Raw genomic sequence first — 20,473 nt, forward strand, 5'->3', positions numbered from 1 at the left:
AATTTAGCTGAACTTGGAAATTGCTAGATGAAGTTCTAGGGTCTCATTTTATATAGATTCCTAAATGAATGTTCAAAATGGCCTCTTTTGACTTAAAAAACTGCAAAAACTTATGTAGCAAATGGAAAAGAGATCAAAGTAAAGGCTTATCCTTAACACCAAAAGAAATTCAGCAAGACAACTGTTAGTGCTACTGAGTCTGATGACTTCTTGTCTGGACATTGTGCCTTAGGGCTCAACTTCATGCCAGACATCTGATGCTTTGCTTAGCAGAACAGTGGAATCCGAGAAGAGACTCACTGAAAATCATGTCCTATTTCCCAGCAAGGAAATCTTCCTTAACGTGGTGGGTAATATTAAGCAAAAGCTCAAATGAAAACAAACGCTCTGGCTAGGTGAAGATAGAACAATTATCAACATCTCTGTGAGGAGAATGTATATACTGCAGTTATGTAGAAAATTTTAGCATATACAAGGTTGACTTTGAGGCATTAATAGGTCTAAAATGTCTTGTATTACACAAAGCACTTGCATTAGGTAAGTATTTGAAAGCACGTTCATTAGGACAAGCGTCCCAGATAGGAAACAAGACAGAAGCACTCTGACCTGACTGGAACAGAGTGGTTAGAGAGCAGTCCACCAGAGAGGAATGCTGAAGGTGTCTCATCTTTTCACCAAACCAGTCTGTGAGATCTCCAAGACCCCAGCTACCTCTTTATTCCCAAATAAGAAATGCTGGATTGTATCTTGGATTACTTGGAGCCTCCTCTTGGTTTGGGACTAGTTTCCCCTAGTCCCATTCATTGGATCTGAAGAAGAGGTGATGCAGGTGCACAGGCTTCATGCAGTACATAGCCTAGTGTAAGAACAGCAGCTGTCTGGAGAGAGGCTGAGGCTGTCACCACACAGAACTAGTAAGGAGGGATGGATCTCACCCTGGAGTACCTTAATTCTGGTTCTGTGGACCCAAAGTCCAGCCCGGGTTGGAGCATGGCTTCTGGGTTTGCCTTCATCCAGCAGAAATTCTGCCTGTACACCCCAAGATAGTGTTGTGGTAGGTACCTGTGGGGAGAGCTCCTGAAAACATGCATCCCCAGCTCAAGCTGAAAGAGAAGTTTAAAACAATCTATTAATTTCATAACAGCTCTTTCAAATGGATTCCTGGCTGAAATGGATAGCACATTTCTTACCCATGGAACTCTCAAATTTCAGAGTTCTGCTGGCAAAGGCACTTGCATAATCAAAACCTTAGGGTGTAATAACTCACCCCTCAATTTCATTTTCATTCTGTGAAGTAAACCAAGAATTAGCTTACTAAATACTGGTTATTTTGCATCCTATATTTTATCCAGGTTGTTTTTAGGAAGGGTTTACCCAGGACTTTTAGTACTAAGTATCTGCAATTTACAAATAGTGTGCAGTAAAATCAGGATTCTTAAAAAGATTTGTGTTGGACATCTGACAATAGAGACAAAAATGCGTTATGTCTCCTTATCTTTTATAGGTTGAGGTTGTGACTTCATTTTCTTTCTTACTTTTTTTTTTTTTTTAGTCTAAGGCACTGTGCCATGAAGCTTATAAAGCAGTTATGAAGTTCTTCAAATCTGAATTAACATTTCCCACCTACCTATCTTTCTCTCTTTTAAGCTTTTAACCTTTGTAGATATAAGAGTAGTATCTTGGGAAGCAGCTTTTTATTTAAGCTTTATTTATATCCATCAGTGGGAGATGCTCAGAAAACATTGGGAGAATGCTGCTCTGTCATGCAGCAACTGGGAATTTACATTACAGAATGGTAAAAATAGTGCAAGGATCAGTTCCTTCAGATGCTGAATCCTCATTTCTGATTTTCAAAATCTTTGCATGTGTGGGTATATTTCTATCCATATATAAATATATGTGTATATATGTATATATAATTTGGGTTCTTTTAGTTTTATATCTTCCCTCATTATCCCAATGTAGCTCTATGTTTACATTAATATATACATTTATAATACTTAAAGACAACATAAGACAGAAAAGGAGGAGGGGATAATTTCAGTTTTTCAAGGATAGGAGAAAGGAGGAAAGGCATACTAATGTATTGGAAAAAAGCTTGTGCTATCAGTATAAATCTGCATTTTATTCAGTTTTAACTTATATGACCAGCATTTGCCATGCAGATTCTTATTCTCCTGACCCTGGCAACAGTATGGAGGTCAGATAGCCATCCAAGTGCAGTGCCAAAGGCACAAACAAAAGTTTTTTTCTTCTCTGTCCATCTGTGGGTTTTTCCCTGATCCTACATGTTTATAGGGCATATGACAACAAATTCCATTGCATTATTTGCTATAGTTCAAGCTAATGGACCAAGAAATTTAACATAATTCTTCATACGCAGTTCAACTGTCCATGACTTCTTGCCCAAAAAAAAAGCTAGTGGCTGGTTATATTTGGTCTGCTTCTATTCCAAATGGCAGATGATATTTCTCTGCCATCCCAGAACACTAGGAATGACATTTTAACCTGGTGGGGATTTGCAGTACATGGGCTGGCATAGGCTCAGGCAGGCTGAAATCTTTTGATTTGGGGATAATCTTGTGTTATCTGGTCGGGGCTTGAATGTTCCCTTCTAGTTTGAAAAATGTTAACATGGAGCCTCCTGAGAAATAAGCACTCGTAAGAGTTCAGCTTCTGTTAGAACTGAAGCTTGCTATTTCCACGCAAACAAAAGCCACTGATAGTGGCTAGAACAGGGGAAACAAAGTTCCTCTGTCCTTTATGAAAAGATCCCCCCCTCCATCTGCCCCCAAATCTTTAAGTTCTGTTCTGCAACTTTATCACTATTCAAACTTGGTCTAGGGACAAAGGCTCATAGCTTTTCTCTTTTATTTTTTTTTTAAAAAGCCATGTTAAGTTTGCAGCATTGGAACATGCTTCCCTGCTGGTGTCTAGGGATGTAAAGCAGAGGATTTATGGGAGACAAAATAGAATAAAGCTCTAAAAGTTTGGCTTTAAAAAATGGAGCCAGTGGTTTGACAGATTGTTCAGTAAATGTTCATTTTATAGAGAATTATAAAAAAGGTGCTTAACGCCTCTGTACCATTAATATAATACATTAAAAGGGTACTGTCAAGATTAGTGTTTCAGTTCTGAAAATTGACTGTAGGGTTTATGGGCAGCACTGTTCATACTCTGCCTGCAAGATGAGGTATCTTGTACTTACCACTTCACAAAACCATTATGTTGTTACAAGGCTTTATACTGAAAAACTTGATAAATAGTAAAACGTAAATAAAATCTCATTTGAAAAGTGAGAGGATAGTTGCTGCCTGTCTTATAGCCAGATTTAGCAGATGCGGGTTTGAATGTAAAACAGTTGTGAAAATAGCCAGTGTCAAACTAGTGCAAAATTAAACTTGTGGGGTGTTCTGTTTTCAGTGTCTGTCATTGTTGAAGTACTCAATTTCAAAAGCATGCATTCCTTTCTACAGAAAAAAAAAAATCAGATTTCTTAGTTGAAATTAATTAGCATTCAGAAACCAGATAGCATGTTTTTGGGTATTCATGAGATCTCTGTTTGAAAAAATGTTTTTAACTTGTAGAAATGTGTTGCAACACACAGATGGGAAGAAAAGAAAAAAAAATCTCTTTAGCAAGCACTGTGTGTAAAAGGAATATTACATTTTGCACGCTCCTGATTACCCTGTGTAAACAGTTTTTGACATCTGTCTTTATAGTTTTCGAGGAGAGGAAGACTTTTTTAAAAGAACCATTTTTATACAGCAGTCACCATTTCAGTCTTGCTTTACCTGTATTATGAAAGCAGATGGTCTGCATGTCTTTTGAATATTTATAACTATCAAAAACAATCTCTTGCTATTCACCCTTAGGCTTATGAGATGTCAGGACTGTTCTGGTTGAAAAAAAATCATCTTGGGTGTTTACAGAAAGGGGATTACATTAAGCTGAAATGACTATACATTTTCCAGTTTAATATTTGTCCATCAGCTGTTTAATCGTATTTAGATAATTGTGTAAATAAGTTGTTGCAGCCCTTGCCCCTTCCACTGAGCAGGCTTGAAGCTTTAAACACCAATGAATGGGTTGCAAAAATCAGATTTTTTTTTCCTACTTAAACAACCTGGAAGGCCTAAATAAGTTTTAGTTACAGTGCTTCTTTTGAGAAAAATGTTTAATTTGCAAAGGAATCCCTGATATCTAATTCAGACGAGTTGTTCTAGGAAGCTGCTGTGTCTGTTACTCTCTGCTAAGTCTGTTAGCATGTATTTGCTCTGTGTAAATACTGCAGCCCAAGTACCCCTTCATGAGGCATGAAAACAACCTTATTCTGCCCATATAAAAATAATTTTAAGGTTATTTAGGGGAAGTTTTGGGACTGTGGGGGTTAAAAGCTTTTTTGACTGGAAGCTGAGCAATCACTGATAACAGATTTTGCTGTGGTTGGTTGATTTGGCAGAAAAGCATGAACAGTTTTGGTTTAGATGATTGAATTAACCTGATTAACATTGTTTTTGTTGTTTTGCAAAAAGGACAACAGTATACTTTTAGCGATGATCGAGCAACAGTTCACCTGGTTGAAGAGCAGTGTTAGAGGCAATGACTCAGAAATGCCTCCCTTGAAGCACCTGCAGCGGTGGCTGCAGCAACGAGCCGGCATGAAAGGCTCGGGTCCTTCCCGTATCTTGCAGGATGCACCTTGCGTTAGATTCTGGCACAAAACAAAAGGTGTCTGATGCTACCATTTTATTGGGTTTTGTTTGATGGGCATATGAAACGATTCCTGCTTGAGATTTATGATATTTCCCCAGGGAGTTCCCCAACTTCTTTGAGAAAAAGATGGTGTCTGGTATTTAATCTCTGGTATTTAATCTTCCAGAGAAAATGGGATTTGGTTCAATCTACGCTGGGTGAACCTCAGCTGAACCTCAGAACAAATTCTACCCCTACCTTCACACAGTTGTTGGATGCCTAATTATAATTAACTTATTTGGCTAAAAAAAGAGCACTTGGGCTGCAGCAGATGGTATCATTCCAGAATAGTGGGATTTCTGTGAAGGTGGCACCATTTCAGATGAGATCTCCCGATTCTCAGAACATGACTGCAAGTGATGTGGTTGGGAGGAGGGAGATATGGGAGAGGGGAAAGAGGGAAATTTGAGATCTTGATGGCTCACAACTTACCTTCATGGATAAACTACAAGGAGATAAGATTGCGTATCTGTGACGTTTTTGCGTTCTCTCAATTTTCTTTGCAACATCTGAAAAATACACTTGATTATGAGTGATGCATGTGATGCATTTGAATATTCGTATGATATATTTATATTCGCCATCCTTGTATGTGGAGGGCATCTGCCTCTGTGCCTCACAGATAAGGGCGATATGTGCAGTAGTACCAGGATATGATGTGCTTCAAATACAATAATATTTATTTTGATTATTGATGATTCAAGATATGGGGAACTCCTCAAGTGTAATGACCCAGGTAATATGAAAAGCATCAGTATGTCTTCAGTCTAGATGATGAATCTCTGCAGACCACTAACTCATGGGGTTAATCTTGAGTTTTAGGCCATAAGACCTTTATGTAAGTAGATTGGCATTAAAACGTACAGGAATTCTATAGCAATAGGGAATTTCTACAGCCAAGTGCATCTCTCTGCACTGATGTGACTTCACGTTTGATGACAATAAATAAAGCGTAGAAACAATGAAATTCAGTGTTGTCAAGATATTTTCTGAGCTAACAAGGTAATAATATTTTATCTGGCTTGTAAAATTTTGCCTTCAGTGAATTAGTAAATAAATCATTGATTCCTCCTGATGAGGATTCTTAGCGTAGGTAATATCACTTGAATGTTTGCATGAAGTGTTCTCAAAGAAAATGCAGGATAATTTTCATTTTAAAAGTGTTTACAATGTCTGTCTTTTTTTTTTTTTTTAATTCTACTTTGAAGAGCAGGAGTAACATCAGAGTGCTAGCCATCAAAGCTTGAAATTCACATTGTGTCAGAGAAACTAAAATTCTCAGCAGTGTTTCTTAAACAGACCAGTCCCCTATTTGGTTGTAAACTGCATTAAATTTATTCCTGGAGAAGCAGGGGATGTGTTGCAAACTGCCATGTCATTTGTGTATCATTTTTATAAAATGACATGGAAGGGAGCACTAGGAAATCTTAGACAAACATCTTCAATAATGGGCAATTTACTAAAATTAATATACGTGTTTTCATACTTAAGGTTAGTTGAGCGGGAGAACAAATCTGAAAAACACAAAGTAAAATAAGAGAAACCCACCTTGAAGTCTAAATGAAATCTGCAAAATACATGAGCTGGTGTGGGATGATAGCCTCTGACAGGTGCAGTTCCCCATTTTGCACATATAGATCTGCAGTTCCTGCAAGTAGTCTGTGCATTAATATAATTTGCCAGGTCAGATCCACAGGACTTGTTAAATCACGCCTTATGTATCACGTGCCCGTGTTTAAGATAGTTTAATCTATAAAAGAGCTTAAAAGATAATTTTGTATATATTAGACATTAAGTATACTGCTGTTATACTGGAAGTTGAAATTGGGTTCAACTGAGCTTGGTTCTGGTCATTCAGGTTAGACTTGTGGTAGTCTATTAAAATTTCACTCTCCTTTTATACCACTGACAAAAGACTTCTAGCTAGTTTCAGAAATGCCAGGTTAGTTTTAAGAAGTGGCAAGAATTTTGGTGATTCGGAGAAACATTAAAATACCTGCCTGGTGAGTAGAGGATATCCACGTTTGGCATAAATAATGCTGCCTTACTCTTGCAGTTCTGAGCCTCCATGAACAGCTTGCTACTAATACCTTAGAAAATTATTATAATGAACTTCACTAAGATCAATAATGAAGATACTTTTAGTCAGAAACTGAACTAGCCTTTTAAAGAACACTTACAGTAACATTTACTGCATTTTTACTCCAGACTCTTCTTCCAGTGGTTATTGTAGTTGGTGTAACAAAGGGTTGATGCTCTAAATGATTTGTAAGATAGCACAAATGTATCTAAATGTTACATACTGAATAGTGAAGAAATAGAATAATCAAGGCTTTGTCTTCTTGACTGTCATTGCTGTTTTGATAAACTGGACAATTCTTGTAGTTAAGCCAAAAGTAACTACTTTCCACATAGAAATTTAAAAGATGGCGAAGTTCAGTCTGTCAGAATTATATTTGCTAATTTTGTTGTTCATACATCATATAGTGAGTATAATTTTCAAGTTGGAGCATTATCTCATTTTTCAAGGCTTGGTCTTAATTGATTTGTAAAAGAATGTACTGGAACTGAAAGTTTTATGCATTGTAAATTCCACTATTTTAAAATTGGTCAAAACTGAGCAGAAGGTAAATTTCTCACTGTAGCTATCTGATATCTCGAGAACCTTTGAGAAAAAAATCATCTCAATCTTCCTTTGGTCTATTTTACAGATAATATTCAGTTACAGAATTAGACATGACAATAAGCTTTTCATAAGCCTGTTTTTGCAAATCACTTAAAATACCCTGTTGAGGAAAAACAAGGCTGGGTTCATTTTGGGTTATTAGATACATATTTTATTCTACTAAAAACCCCATATTTTATCCTATTCATAGGTCATTCAGATAAAGTTTTATCCTATGATTTTCTGGAGTCTACTCTGTGATAAGTGGCACAGAGGAACTGGACATGGGTAACTTGGGTCACTGCTTGCATTTGTAAAGGCGGTGTAGGAATTGTATGTCTATGTGGGTATGTGAAGGTCAATCAAATATAAAAGCAGAAATAGGATGAACAAAATTCACTTTCAAGATTAGCATCTTCTGTCCAGAGCCCATCCCATTGCATGATGTTTCTTGGTCGATAACTTTGTTCTTCCCTTAGTACATCTGCTATTTTTTGCTCCCATTTACAATATACCTTGGTTTGTTTTCATGCTCAATTAATGAGTTTTTTAAAAGGCTTTGGATGATAGGATTTAAAATGCAATATGGTTCTCAAACTTTAAAAATATAATGGTTCAACAATTGAAATAATTTGTGCTTTGACTTGTACTGCTCTGTATTACAGATTTTTTTTTTTCTTCTCCCCTTTTCACACAGAGTATGATTTCTTCCATTGTGAACAGCACTTACTATGCAAATGTCTCAGCAGCAAAATGTCAGGAATTTGGAAGGTGGTATAAACATTTCAAGAAGGCAAAAGATATGATGGGTAAGCAAAAAAAAAAAATTGCCTTGATGGTGGTTACATACCATTATGTGTCACATTGAGGTCTGTCACAGTCATATAAGAAGCCAGTTCCCTTCACGATAAGTTTAGGATGCTTTTGATGAGTAGATGTAGAAAGTACATATATAGTGAAAGAATTCATTTAAATAAATATTTGCTATTGAAACAGCCAAGCTGACTTGGGTTGCCAGAGATGTAAAGCTGTCATTCTGTAAATCTAGAGATCTTCTACCACCCAGAATAATTGTTTAGAAAACCTGTTCCTGGAACTGTGACGAACTGACTTTTTAATGTATGTATTTTTTTTTCGTTCTGGTTAATGTATATTTAAAGAAACAGGCTTCTACAGCTATCACTACCTTCCAGCAAGGATGTTGTAATTTTATAAATTCATATCTTTCTTTAACCTTGGGACCCTAATTTCAATTAATTTTAACAAATAATTGTTTTGACAATTGTTTGCTTGTTGTAGTAAGGACAAGTAAATTATTGGAGGAAAAAAATCTATCAATTCTGTGATACCTTTTATCTTTCTTTAACCTGTTCACATAATTTTGAACACTTTATGTCAAAAAATTTCTACACAGATTTCAACAGAATGGAAAAATAGGACTTCAGTTTGGATTGAATTTTGAGCTTGACTTAGCTTTCAGTATTTGAAGCAAAATCATTCATCTACCAAAACGGGTTCCTTGCCTTTTATAGCTTAAGGCTGTAATGAAGACAATGCATCACTTTTGTGATAATTGCTTGAATTACTGTTTCGAGTGAATGGCCCACTTGGGTTGATCTCTACTTTCCCTGAGTGAAAAAAGGCAGCTTCTTTCCTTAATCTACTTTGTACCTTCTGTGCAACACGGAACCCTTCTTCTGAGACCACCAAATTTAGTGGTAAGACTTCACTTGGTTTCAGGTGGTCCTTGTGTGAGGCAGCAGAGTGGCCATATGGGAAGAGTGACCTTTCCACAGCAGCCTCTCCCTCAACCCTTGCAGAAGTGCTCCTGCATGGGGCAACCCTTGCAAAATTTTACTTATATGGTCTGCTAAGACAGGTTCATCTTCCATTCACTCTGAGTCAGTGAAGCCAGAGGATAGAAAATGTGTGTTTGTGTATTCTTGTGTAAACTAATGCTGTCAGAAGAGGCAGCATTGCCCCCAAAGTCACCTGTGTGAGGAGTAGCAATACTGCTTGGGTATTGATCCAGGCTATGGACACCAGAAGTCTCTGCAGAACAAAACTCTTGTTTTTTATTTGTCAGTTTTCTGCCCATAATAAGATAAGGGAGGAAGATGGGGAGGCAGGTGGGAATCCAAGTGCTAATTTCTTCATGCAGCTCTGATCCTTGTGGAGGAAAGGGTGGCCTTGCACTGATGACTGTTACTGAAGATCATAATTACTGTGACAAGCTCAGACACTGCCTTAAAAAAAAAAACAAACCTTACTAGTATAAGAAAAAAAATTGCTACAACACTTCTGTGAAAATACTGGACTTTTGGTTTTTAAATAAAGCTTATTTTCTTAAGGCTATTTCCAGACCAGAGCTGCTAAAGCTCTAGAATAAAAAAAGTTACAAATGCTGATAAAAAGGAGACTCCTTTATATCAAGCTAGAGTTATTTGATATTGTTTAATCATGCACAAGAGGAGAACTGGAAGAACTCTTGTAGCTTAAAAAACTGTGCTGTTATTTAAAAAGGAGGGCGTGTCAAAGGCAGATGAGTTAATATAAGAAAAAAATTCAACCATGTTGCAAGTCACTGAAAAAAACCATGCATACATGGTTGCAAGATAAAGCAGCCCATCTGTGTAATTTACATAAATTATACTAGTTCCTAGCAGTCCCATACAATTGATGCAGCATCTAGAAATTAGCAGAGCATGGGGAGGTCTACACCTCACCCTGCTTGTTACAGATTTCCAGTGGCTGGGAACTGCAGATGTCACGGCAGGGACCTCATGGGAGGAACAAAACAGTCACTGAGGGCCTCTCTCTCTCTGGCTGGGACATGTTTTCCCACAACAGCCCTCCTTATCCTTTGCACACATGCACTTGCTGTTTCACCTGTATCATCCACAGCACAGAGTGGATTTTTGTCTCTTGTCTTTGCCCCATCTCCAGTTGGTTAGTGCTTTGTCTGAAGTCCCCTGTGTCTGTCACTGTGGGATGCAGCAACCTGCACATGCTTGGGTTGCATTGCACCATTTTACATTTGTTTATTTTTATTAGCATGTCTTGTGAGGACAGTCAAGTTTGTGATTTTCAGTCTGATGTTGGCCTTTTCAATGTTTCTTTTCTGCTGTAGTTGAGATGGATAGCCTTTCTGAACTATCCCAGCAAGGTGCCAACCATGTCAACTTCGGTCAGCAGCCAGTCCCAGGGAACACAGCCGAACAGCCTCCATCTCCTGTTCAGCTTTCTCATGGTAGTCAACCATCAGTTCGGACCCCGCTTCCAAACCTGCACCCTGGACTTGTATCTACTCCCATTAGCCCTCAGCTGGTAAATCAGCAGCTGGTAATGGCCCAGTTGCTGAACCAGCAGTATGCAGTGAACAGACTTCTAGCCCAGCAGTCCTTAAACCAACAGTACTTGAACCACCCTCCTCCTGTCAGTAGATCCATGAACAAGCCGTTGGAGCAGCAGGTCTCAACGAACACAGAGGTGTCTTCCGAAATCTACCAGTGGGTCCGTGATGAATTGAAACGAGCAGGAATCTCACAGGCAGTATTTGCACGTGTGGCTTTTAACCGAACTCAGGTCAGTCATCTTTTTTCTAATTTTTTAAGTGTAGGAGTGTTTCCCTCTCTAATTAGTAATTGCCATCTTCTAGGTCTGTATTCTCATTTCTACCTTGTCACTTATCTCATCTGAAGGAACCATGCTTCCTTGCAGGATCACTGTCCATGTTGACACCATACTGAAATCCTCACGGACTGGTTTGTGGAAATACCCACTGTCCTTACAGGAAGCATGGCTCCTCTCCAGTGGTGATGGTTTATGAATAGCTGAATTTCCCAGTAAAGGAAATGAACAGCTCTATGCAGAACCATCCACAAAGTCACCCAACAGATTGCCTTTTGTGTTGTAGAGTTGTACTTGCTCTGACCACCTGCACGCACTGAACAACCTGTCTTCTTTCACAGGTGTACTGGAGATGGTCTTTTATTCATACTTGCATTTATTTTTATCATTTTCCAGTGAGAGTCCTAATAACATTTTTTCAGGCTTCTGAAAAATTAAAAATTGAAAGCTTTATCTCTAGATGACCTATTCTCTTCATGTATTTTTGTGGTTTGTTGCAAAAACAGTAGTTGCTGAGCTTGCCGGTGTCCACATCAGAACATATACTTCAGCTCTTCAATGCAGAAAAAGCCAGCCCTAGCAAAGCTGATAAGTAACACTAAAATGTGTTATTTTTTACACCTGTTTTAGAAGCTAACCCTGTTATAATTTATTCTGCTCTATGAATTTAACTTAATGCCATGTTGCATGGAATTTAATCAAGCAGAAATTATGGAAGAAATGCCAGTATATTGGATGCAAATAATAAGATCTCAAAATTTTAGAAGTATGTTAAAACACAAAATAAAATATTTTTAATAGGACTTTGTAAAATGGGAAATATTTAAAAAAGACATAGGTAAATTTGCTTTGGGTTCCACATTTTAAAATGAAAACACATACTTAGAGAACAATTTTCCCATTGTAGATTATAGTACAACAAAAAAGATCATAATTTGAGCTTCTCTTGAAACATTTTTGTTTCTCCCGTCGTAGCTTAGAGAATAAAAATTCTGTTTCAAATGCTCTGGTAGCAAGTTTGAATCAGCATGTCATTTATAATTGTTCTGAATTACTATTGCCTTACAATATTTTACGTCCTCCTTTAGCTAAAGGAAAGTAGAGTCATTGTGTGAATTCTCTGTAGGGCTCTGTGTATGTGTCTTTCCTCTTTACAGCAGAGGAGGTTTTCAAGATCTGGACCTTTCATACAAAATTTCATGGGTTACATGAACTCATGCAGGGATTATTTACATTAAGTTAGGTCCAGGCTCTGTCAGTTGTTATATTTACAAATAAGTGAGTGTTGTTTAATATAGTGTTTAAAATTTTTATTATTAATACTCTGAAGTATTAAGCAATAGTAGTAGCTTCCATGTTACAGTAATTTGCAGCTGTCACCTTACCTGGACAAAAAGCCAAAGTAATTCAGAAAATAAAGTTTATTTTATATTTACTTCTTTCTCAGGTTTGCCTAAAAACACATTGTTTTATCTAAACTTTCCCCCTCTGAAGGGGTCAATTTTTGACAGCTAAGTTTTGCATACAGCTTTTGGCATATCCTTTGTGCATAAGCAGTATTTCTTACCTGAAATACAAGGATGATTGGTTCTGACTGGGCATTGAATTTATATGACAGAGTAGGAGAAAATGCTCTTTCAAAGTGATGAATGCAACTGTAGAACAAGATTTCTAGTGCAAATACTGATTATTTACTTTAATATTAGTATTATTATACTAAATATATATCAAAATATGTATTGCTATGTATTTTTCTTACTACAAATGTTATTAAATATTTGTTTAAAGTTCAATTCTTCCCCAGACTTTGTAAAATGGCTTGGTAAAATGTGCTGAGTGATCCAGAACTGGGAGGAAACCCCAAAATGAACATTGAAAACAATTCCGTTGAGGAGCTATGAAATACACCAATATATTTTGGTAATTTTCAACCAAATCTATTTCAAAGAACACAGAGTAGTAACACTACATCCTGCAAATTGTTTTTGCTAATCAAGTTAGTATTTGCAGTTAGCTACATAAGATTTTGCAATATTTGTTATGTTTTGTGGCAAATATAAGGAGCAAAAAGGAAAAATACTAGGAACCTAGAGAGTGTCAGCCTCAGTTTTGCCAAGAAATATCTCATCATACTTTTCATACGAAGCAAAGCCCCAGTGAGGCTTTTGAGGAGTTTGTCAAGGGTGCATTTCACCTTTGCAAACCTGGAAATCGTTAATTTAACCCACAGTGACAGCTAATGTCCAAGGGTAAACACAGGTACCAGCAATTTTTACATGAAAACTTTCAAAATTTGTTCTGCTTGCTGTATTTCTGAATTCCTCACAGCTTAATGTAATACCCCCTTTTTTTTTTTTTTTGGTTAGAAAAATGAAAATGCTTGTTTAAATTCATGTTCTGTTTTCTGAGATAGAAAGCTAACTCAGGCTTACCACTGACATTTTTGAAACTGTCATAAACATATTTGAGCAGTATCCAGGGACCATATCATGCCATCAGTTTCTAAAGGCATAAGAACTTGCTGAAATTGGTTAGGAGTTCTGTGCAAGAAAACCATGATGTCATGATACAGTCTCAGATGTGGGGAGAGATTTGCTTTCAGTGTAGAAGTTAAGGAAGGAAGTGTTCTATAAATTAAGAGTGATTTAACTTAATGTTTAGGCAATAAAATGGACTTCAAAATTGGCTGAAGATGCTTTTGTTTTTCAAATTTATGCTCTACATTATAAACGCAGAATTTGGTGGTGGTTTTTGGGTGGGAAGTTTCTACCAGTGTAGTGTGGCAATTCAACACTTGATCCTAATTTTCAAGATTTTTAAATTTGGCTGCAGAAATGTTGACTTGAAATATGTCTTTTTACAATCCAAGGATTTGGCAAAAATACTTCTGAAAACTAGAGTGTCTTTTTTTACTATTACTATTTATCTATACAGCAGAAAAAACCACAAACCCTTAACTACATCTTAGAAGTGTATCCGTAAGAAAGAGAGAGTGTGACTTTAATGTGTTCTTGATTAATTTCCCCCCTGCCATTAAGTTCCAAATGGTAATTTCAAAACTGAATTCTCAGGAATGTGCTTTGTAAACTTTAATCAAATATTCGGATACCTATAATTTGAATGAAACTTCATATCTGTACAAGCACAATAGGACAACTGTTGCAGGGAGAAGAAGCTGTTTTGGTGGGAGGAATTTCTCTATGGTCCTTCTAGGAAGTGTTCAGAGTACAGTAGGATCTGAAGCTTTGCTTGTCCTTCAGCGGTTGTGATTCCAACTCACTGGATGCAAAGAAACAGGTTGAATCCTGTTAGCACCTCCTTTCAATGCACCGTGGAAAACTTTATTGAGTTAGTACTTGTGCTGGCAGATCTGAGTTTCACCTCAAGCAAGGTGTCCAAAGGTGACTACCAGTCTGCCAGGATAATTTTGGTAAATTGAGACACTTATGTTTCAGTTGCCAGTTCATCAAATTAATAAGCATTAATATTTTGTTTTAGCTGATGTCAGTGCACTGTGCAGATACCTCTACTGTCTTGAAAGAGCAAGTTCAGTATTTTCTTGTGCTTTTCAGGCTAGAAAATGGTATTTGTGATCAGTTTGCTGCCCTGGGTAGCCCCAACAGCCATGGTGTGACAGTGATGATGCATTGGGGTAGCCCCCCAAAGTGTGGTGCCACAGCCCCCCATCAGCAGAGAGGCTCTGCCTGCTGTTTCAAATGTTAAGTTAAACTGGGAGTTCCTCTACCCTATTTTGTTCTTAGAGCTGGAGTGCAGCATCAACATTTGTTGGGCTGAACTGCCCTCAGATCCCTAAACATATAAACTCCTCTCTCGTTTCTGTTGTGTGTTTTTAAATGTTAGCATGAGTCAGGAATCAAAAGGCTTGAGTTCCCACAGCCAGTCTGACATTTGACTCGAAGGTGTAGCTTAGCCCGGTGCATGGCGGGGTGACGAGCCCGCACTGTGCGAGCAAGGAATTGTGTTAGTCATGGTTGTGGTTGGAACTGGAACTGAGAGCTGCCTGTTTGTGTACACTTTCAGCTGTAAGGTTTGCTGCAGGGACTCCGGTGCTGTTATGTGGCGGTCACCTTGTGGCTCTTCATGAAAATAGGAAGAGTGCTTTTTGCTGAATTTCGGTACTTTTCTTTTTCCCACAAGTGACAACATTTGATCTGAAGGTTTTTGAATATTTCTCAGTGCTTCTCACTTTTCCCTTTCCCTCATTTCTAGTTGAGCTCCATGCTTGTTTAAAATATTAGTTGCCAGGGCATACTGCCTTTCGCTCATGTATAATGCCTTTTCTCATATGTGAAAACTTCTGTGTATTTAGGACTGTGCTCATGCTAATTCTGTGCAATTGCTATTTCAAAGGAGAATGCTTGGATGCACTAAATGGCTCTGTGTAATTGTAAAACAAAATCTAAGTTTACACAAACCACCTTCTCAGGCACTACCTTTTTTTTTTCCTTCCACTTTGTCTTTGGCACACTTTATTTTCCAGTAAAATGAAAAATGAAGATGGATTATTCAAAATTGATAACAGTAATGGACCATCATGTAATGTTTTATTGAATTTGAGTTCTGTAAATTATGTGGTAGAGAGAAATTTGCCTGCTTAAGTATAACAGAAATTGCCACTGTATTCATATAATTCTTCATAGTGTAATTTAAGAAAAAGTACACTATCCATATCACTATTGAATAAAAGGTAAAAAGGTGCTATTACACTATCATGACAGCTCTCCTCTTGCTACTAAGCGGCATAGATAAATGTGTCTGCTTATAACTTACTTGGCTAGGATCCAGGCTTGGGGGTGGAGTTTGGGAATAATCTTCCACCTGGACATGGGATGGGAGCACCCTTCAGCCAAGAGGGATAGTGTTTAGGGATGTTCTGCATGTTTTGGGAAGGTTTGGGCAAATTGCATGTTTCTTCTGTAAGCTTTGAAGTTCTATCACACTGATAAAAATCTATTTGAATCAGTGATTACGTTCAAGGAGGAGACAATCTGGGGGCTAGACAAGCAGTGTTTTTGTTCATATTGGCAGACACTTTCATTTATCTCCATTTTTTAAGAATTTGTAATGAGCTTTTGAAAGCCTTGATAATATTTATTGAACATTTTTGTGCCATTAGTAATGAATTATACTTGTGATGACATGTAAACTTTCTTCTTTTTTTTTCCAAATGAAACCTGTGAATATTTTAAAAAAATACATTTCCAGTGCAAAAAGGATACAAAGAAGGAACAGTGAGAAGAGCTCTGAGCCTAACATTGTTTATAATCTCTTTGCAAAACATGCTTAGTTTTCATGTAACTTGAGGTACAATATCAGGAGATCACACCAAGACCAGTGTCCTGGAAAAGCAGTTCAAGCTTGGTAAATTGAACAATTAATGCATATCAGCACAGGCCAGCATGCAAGAGCCGGTTTTTTCTTTCTAGGATTTTTCCCATTGTATGTCTTGTCTAACAACAAGCTTCTAGCTGAATTTTGTGCTCAAAACTTGAAGTAGTAGCAATGAAGTAATATATGAAGCTGGCAAACTGTTCAAAGACTGCCTGCACCTGGTGCTACATCTTTGTTTTCATGGTTTTTCCTTACATATTCTCACCGTTAGGTTTAAAGTCTAGAAGCAAACATCTCCTCGCCTAATCAATGCTCTGTCATCTCCCCTCCTCTCTCTACATCCCTGTCCTCTGCTCTGCTCCCACCTCAGGGTCATGACAGTGACTGGGGAAGAGAGGAGAATGAATATTTAGTGACATTCTAATCACAAAGAGGTGTCCCATAGCAATGGAAATGCAGGCAAAAGTTACAAAAACTACAACAGCATTTTCTTTATTTACTTATTTCACTGAAGAGGGAAAAATTATACAATAAAAACAGCCTTTCTACCATTTTTAGCTGCCCACTTTGTGGCTTAGGCTTTTACAAGCAAATGCTTTTTTTTTAAAGCTAAAGTATTTTTTAAGGACATTTCCTGTGGCTGACAGTGTGTGGTGGCTGTTTGTAAGGAGGCTGTCTTCTCTCCTGACAATGTTCAGTCCACTTGAGTTTAGTTCTTCTTGCTCATTTTTCCATGGAGAGGTGTCTCCAGCACAGAAACAGTCAGAAATCACACGTGTTTACAACTACCTATAAGGAGATGAACGATGTAGGCGTTGGTCTCTTCTGCCAAGTAGCAACAACAGGGTGAGAGAAAATGTTCTCAGGTTATGTCAGGGGATGTTTACATTGGATATGAGGAAAAAAATTCTTCAAAAATGTTGTCCAGCACAGGAACAGGCAGACAGGGAAGTGGTGGAATGACCATCCCTGGAAGTATTTAAAAGACATGTAAATGTGGCACTTGGGGACATGGTTTAGCGGTGGGTTTGGCAGTACACAGTTAATGAATGGACACAGTGATCTTAAAGGTCCCTTCCAACCTAAATGTTTCTATTCTGTTCTCTATATCTTGTGCTCTGCAGACAGCTTTGCCTGTCTCCAGTAGAACAAAATCGTTTTGTACCTCCTCTTGAGATGGATTGTGTAACCCTACCACTAACAAACATTGCTAACTGTGGGTTTGAGTACTTAAAAGTAGAAAAAATTATAGACACAAATTTATTTTCCATGTTTGCTTATAAGTAAATTTATTATTAGACTAACCATTAAAAAAAAAATTTAAAACATCGCCCAAATGCCACTTTTGTCAATAACTTGTTTATTTACTAGCTGAGTAATTTCTGCCTGGATTCCAGAAAAGAGGAGGGATCAAGAAAAGTGGTAAGGAAGTATCCACCAAGATTATTTTTTTTTATCCTCCTCTGAAATATTTTTCATGCTTAATGCTGGAAAGATTGTTGGGTTTTTTCCATCCCATTTCCCTGTTAGGTGAGCAGGCACAGACAGGGCCATGAGGACCACACTGGCTGAGGTGTAGTGTTTGGTACCTCTGTCCTCATCACCCAACAGGGATGTGCAGAGCTCACACCCACACTGGGTGGGCCCTGGTCCTGCCTAAGCACAGCTGCTCCAGAGCAGTGGCTTGCAGCAGTACCTCCCTAAGGGTCTTTTTTCTGGTAGGATGAGACCTTTGAGAGAGGTGACAACTTCCACCTGTTAGCATCAGACTTCCAAAAAAAGATTTCCTTGGCCATATCATTCTCTTTTACCCCCTGAGGAACAGATGCATTTAGTCAGCATTACTTATCTTAGTTTTGGCTTTTTTCTTGTCTGCTCCCCTCTCTCTATTTACTCCTCTGTTATCCTGCATATCTTACAACAGTTCTTCAGGAAAAGAAACATTGAGTTACGTTATTTCTTGAAATTCACGTATATGTTCCCTTGTTACACTATAAGTATGCCAATCCTCTCTCTTTCCCAGCTTGGCAACAACATTTATTCTAAATAGTAGTTCACATCTGCTTTTCTAAAAGTTACCTTTCCTATCACCATCTTATTACTGCAAGACAGTAGATCATTTTGAATGCCCGACATATTTAAAAGGAGAAACTAGAAGGGAGAGGAGATGTCAAGAACCTGTTGACATTAAATATAAATACCCCAGGCAATGGACTATTTGAGGTTTAGGGTTTTCCTGATGAAGAGAGAGGAAGGTGCAAGAAGGAGGAACAAGGGCATCCAAAGAGTTTCCTCACTTGTTAAACTCCAATATGCAACTCTTAGAAAGAAATATTGACTTATAAAAAATATGGCCCTGAGTCAGTGAAGCAGTACTTTAGGAACGTTGCAAGTTTATAGTCTCAGAATAGTTGTGAAATATCATTTCCTTTCAAAGATCTATTTAAGTTGCTAGAAATGTGGAAAGCCTTTTTTTAAGGTTGGGTGTGCATTTTGCCTGTGAAGCCTGAGAACCCCCTAGTGTATCTTACTTATCCTTAGTGTCTCGTGACTGTCTGTGGACTGTGGAAGATATCATGGCAAGTTAAGCCAGTAAAAGGAGGAATACCAGTTAGGAAGATTTTGTTTATGTTCTATTTAAAAATTTTAATTATTAAAATTTAGGGCTCTGAGGCTCTCTTCTCTGCTACCTAAAATGCCATTAATATAATCCTATGTGAATAGTGCATTTACTGTTCTCATTCCCAGTCCAGTGGTAATAAGAATGAGGACTGATAAACAATGGCTTTGCAGAGCACAGTTTTGCAGACACTCACCTAGGCTAACTCTCGAGCCTATTTTTTTTTTTTCCTTCCCTACAGGGCTTGCTCTCAGAAATCCTCCGAAAAGAAGAGGATCCCAAGACTGCCTCGCAGTCCTTGCTGGTAAACCTTCGGGCTATGCAGAACTTCTTGCAGCTGCCAGAAGCAGAACGAGATCGAATTTACCAGGACGAAAGGGAAAGGAGCTTGAACGCAGCCTCTGCGATGGGCCCGGCGCCTCTCATAAGCACACCGCCCAGCCGGCCTCCACAAGTAAACTGCTCTCTCTGCCTTTGGGATTTTCTTGTTGTGTCCTCTCACTGTCCCGCTGGGTGAGACCTTTCTGAAAAAGAAGAAACCTTTCACTATTTTTAAACACTCATAGAATCATTACTTGCAGTGCATATCGCAAATTAAATTTAAGAAATATAATGGATGATAGTAGCAGTTTATTACTACCTATTTTATAATTTTAAGATAAATTCTATCCATTATGGTTCCTACAGAATTTTTTGCTCATTTTATTGAGGTACAAGCTTTACTGGGCATGGAAGATGATGGCTTTTAGCTGTCATCTTTTCTTACAATTCTTAGGTTCTTAATGTTATAGCTTCAGATAGGCATTTTGGAGGATTTGGACCATTAAACTGAGAGGGAATGAAAGCAGAAGTGTGAGTACCTTGTAGTGCCTTAGAAAATATTTTTCCAGAAAGCAAACAGGTAAAACTAAAGTGATGAGGGAAAGAAGATCCCATCCCAAAATGCTGGGCATACTTTCACCAGCTTGAGCTAATGACAGCTGTGTAAAGTAACAGGCTTACTAAATCCATTGCTCTGAATGATTTGGATATGTTCATTAAAGTTTCATGTAGTATTTGTTAAAATGAAACTCCTATTGATTTCTCTAAAATTAATTTGATTTAATTTTTCAAAAATTACAAAGTTTGATAGAGTGGGATTGAGAGATTCAATGGTGCAGTCCCTGTGTTGATCAAGGAAATTCTGATGCTTATTTTAAGGTACATGAGAAATGCATGTGAGCCATAGGAATGCACAGGATTCCCGCAAAGAAACATGGTTCACTCCAAAACCTGTATATTTTCAGAAATACTCTGCATTGCTGTGGCTCAAGGTTGTACCTATGCAAGGAAAAAGCAAACTGATCTGCAGATATGTGGAAATCATGCTGTATACACAGTTCAGTTTTGCTAAACAAAGCAGGGCTTTGGGATTGTGGGAATTTTGTGACGGGTGAGTTTTTGACAGAAAC

At 37.8% G+C, this 20,473-nt stretch overlaps 1 protein-coding gene across 8 annotated transcripts in view; it reads left to right on the plus strand.

Moving 5' to 3' along the window:
* The window catches only part of SATB1 (SATB homeobox 1), a 92,376-nt gene that overhangs the window by 37,701 nt on the left and 34,202 nt on the right, over nucleotides 1-20,473 (plus strand). For all 8 annotated transcript variants that reach the window (XM_086852063.1, XM_086852042.1, XM_023919218.2 and 5 more), the window contains 3 exons: nucleotides 8,118-8,229; nucleotides 10,551-11,005; nucleotides 19,264-19,476. In XM_086852063.1, coding sequence (XP_086708189.1) covers nucleotides 8,118-8,229; nucleotides 10,551-11,005; nucleotides 19,264-19,476 — 780 coding nt within the window. The remainder of the gene's footprint in view (nucleotides 1-8,117; nucleotides 8,230-10,550; nucleotides 11,006-19,263; nucleotides 19,477-20,473) is intronic.

This window comes from Cyanistes caeruleus, chromosome 1 (assembly GCF_971803275.1).
Source record: "Cyanistes caeruleus chromosome 1, bCyaCae1.hap1.1, whole genome shotgun sequence".
In the NCBI taxonomy this organism is placed as follows: domain Eukaryota; kingdom Metazoa; phylum Chordata; class Aves; order Passeriformes; family Paridae; genus Cyanistes; species Cyanistes caeruleus.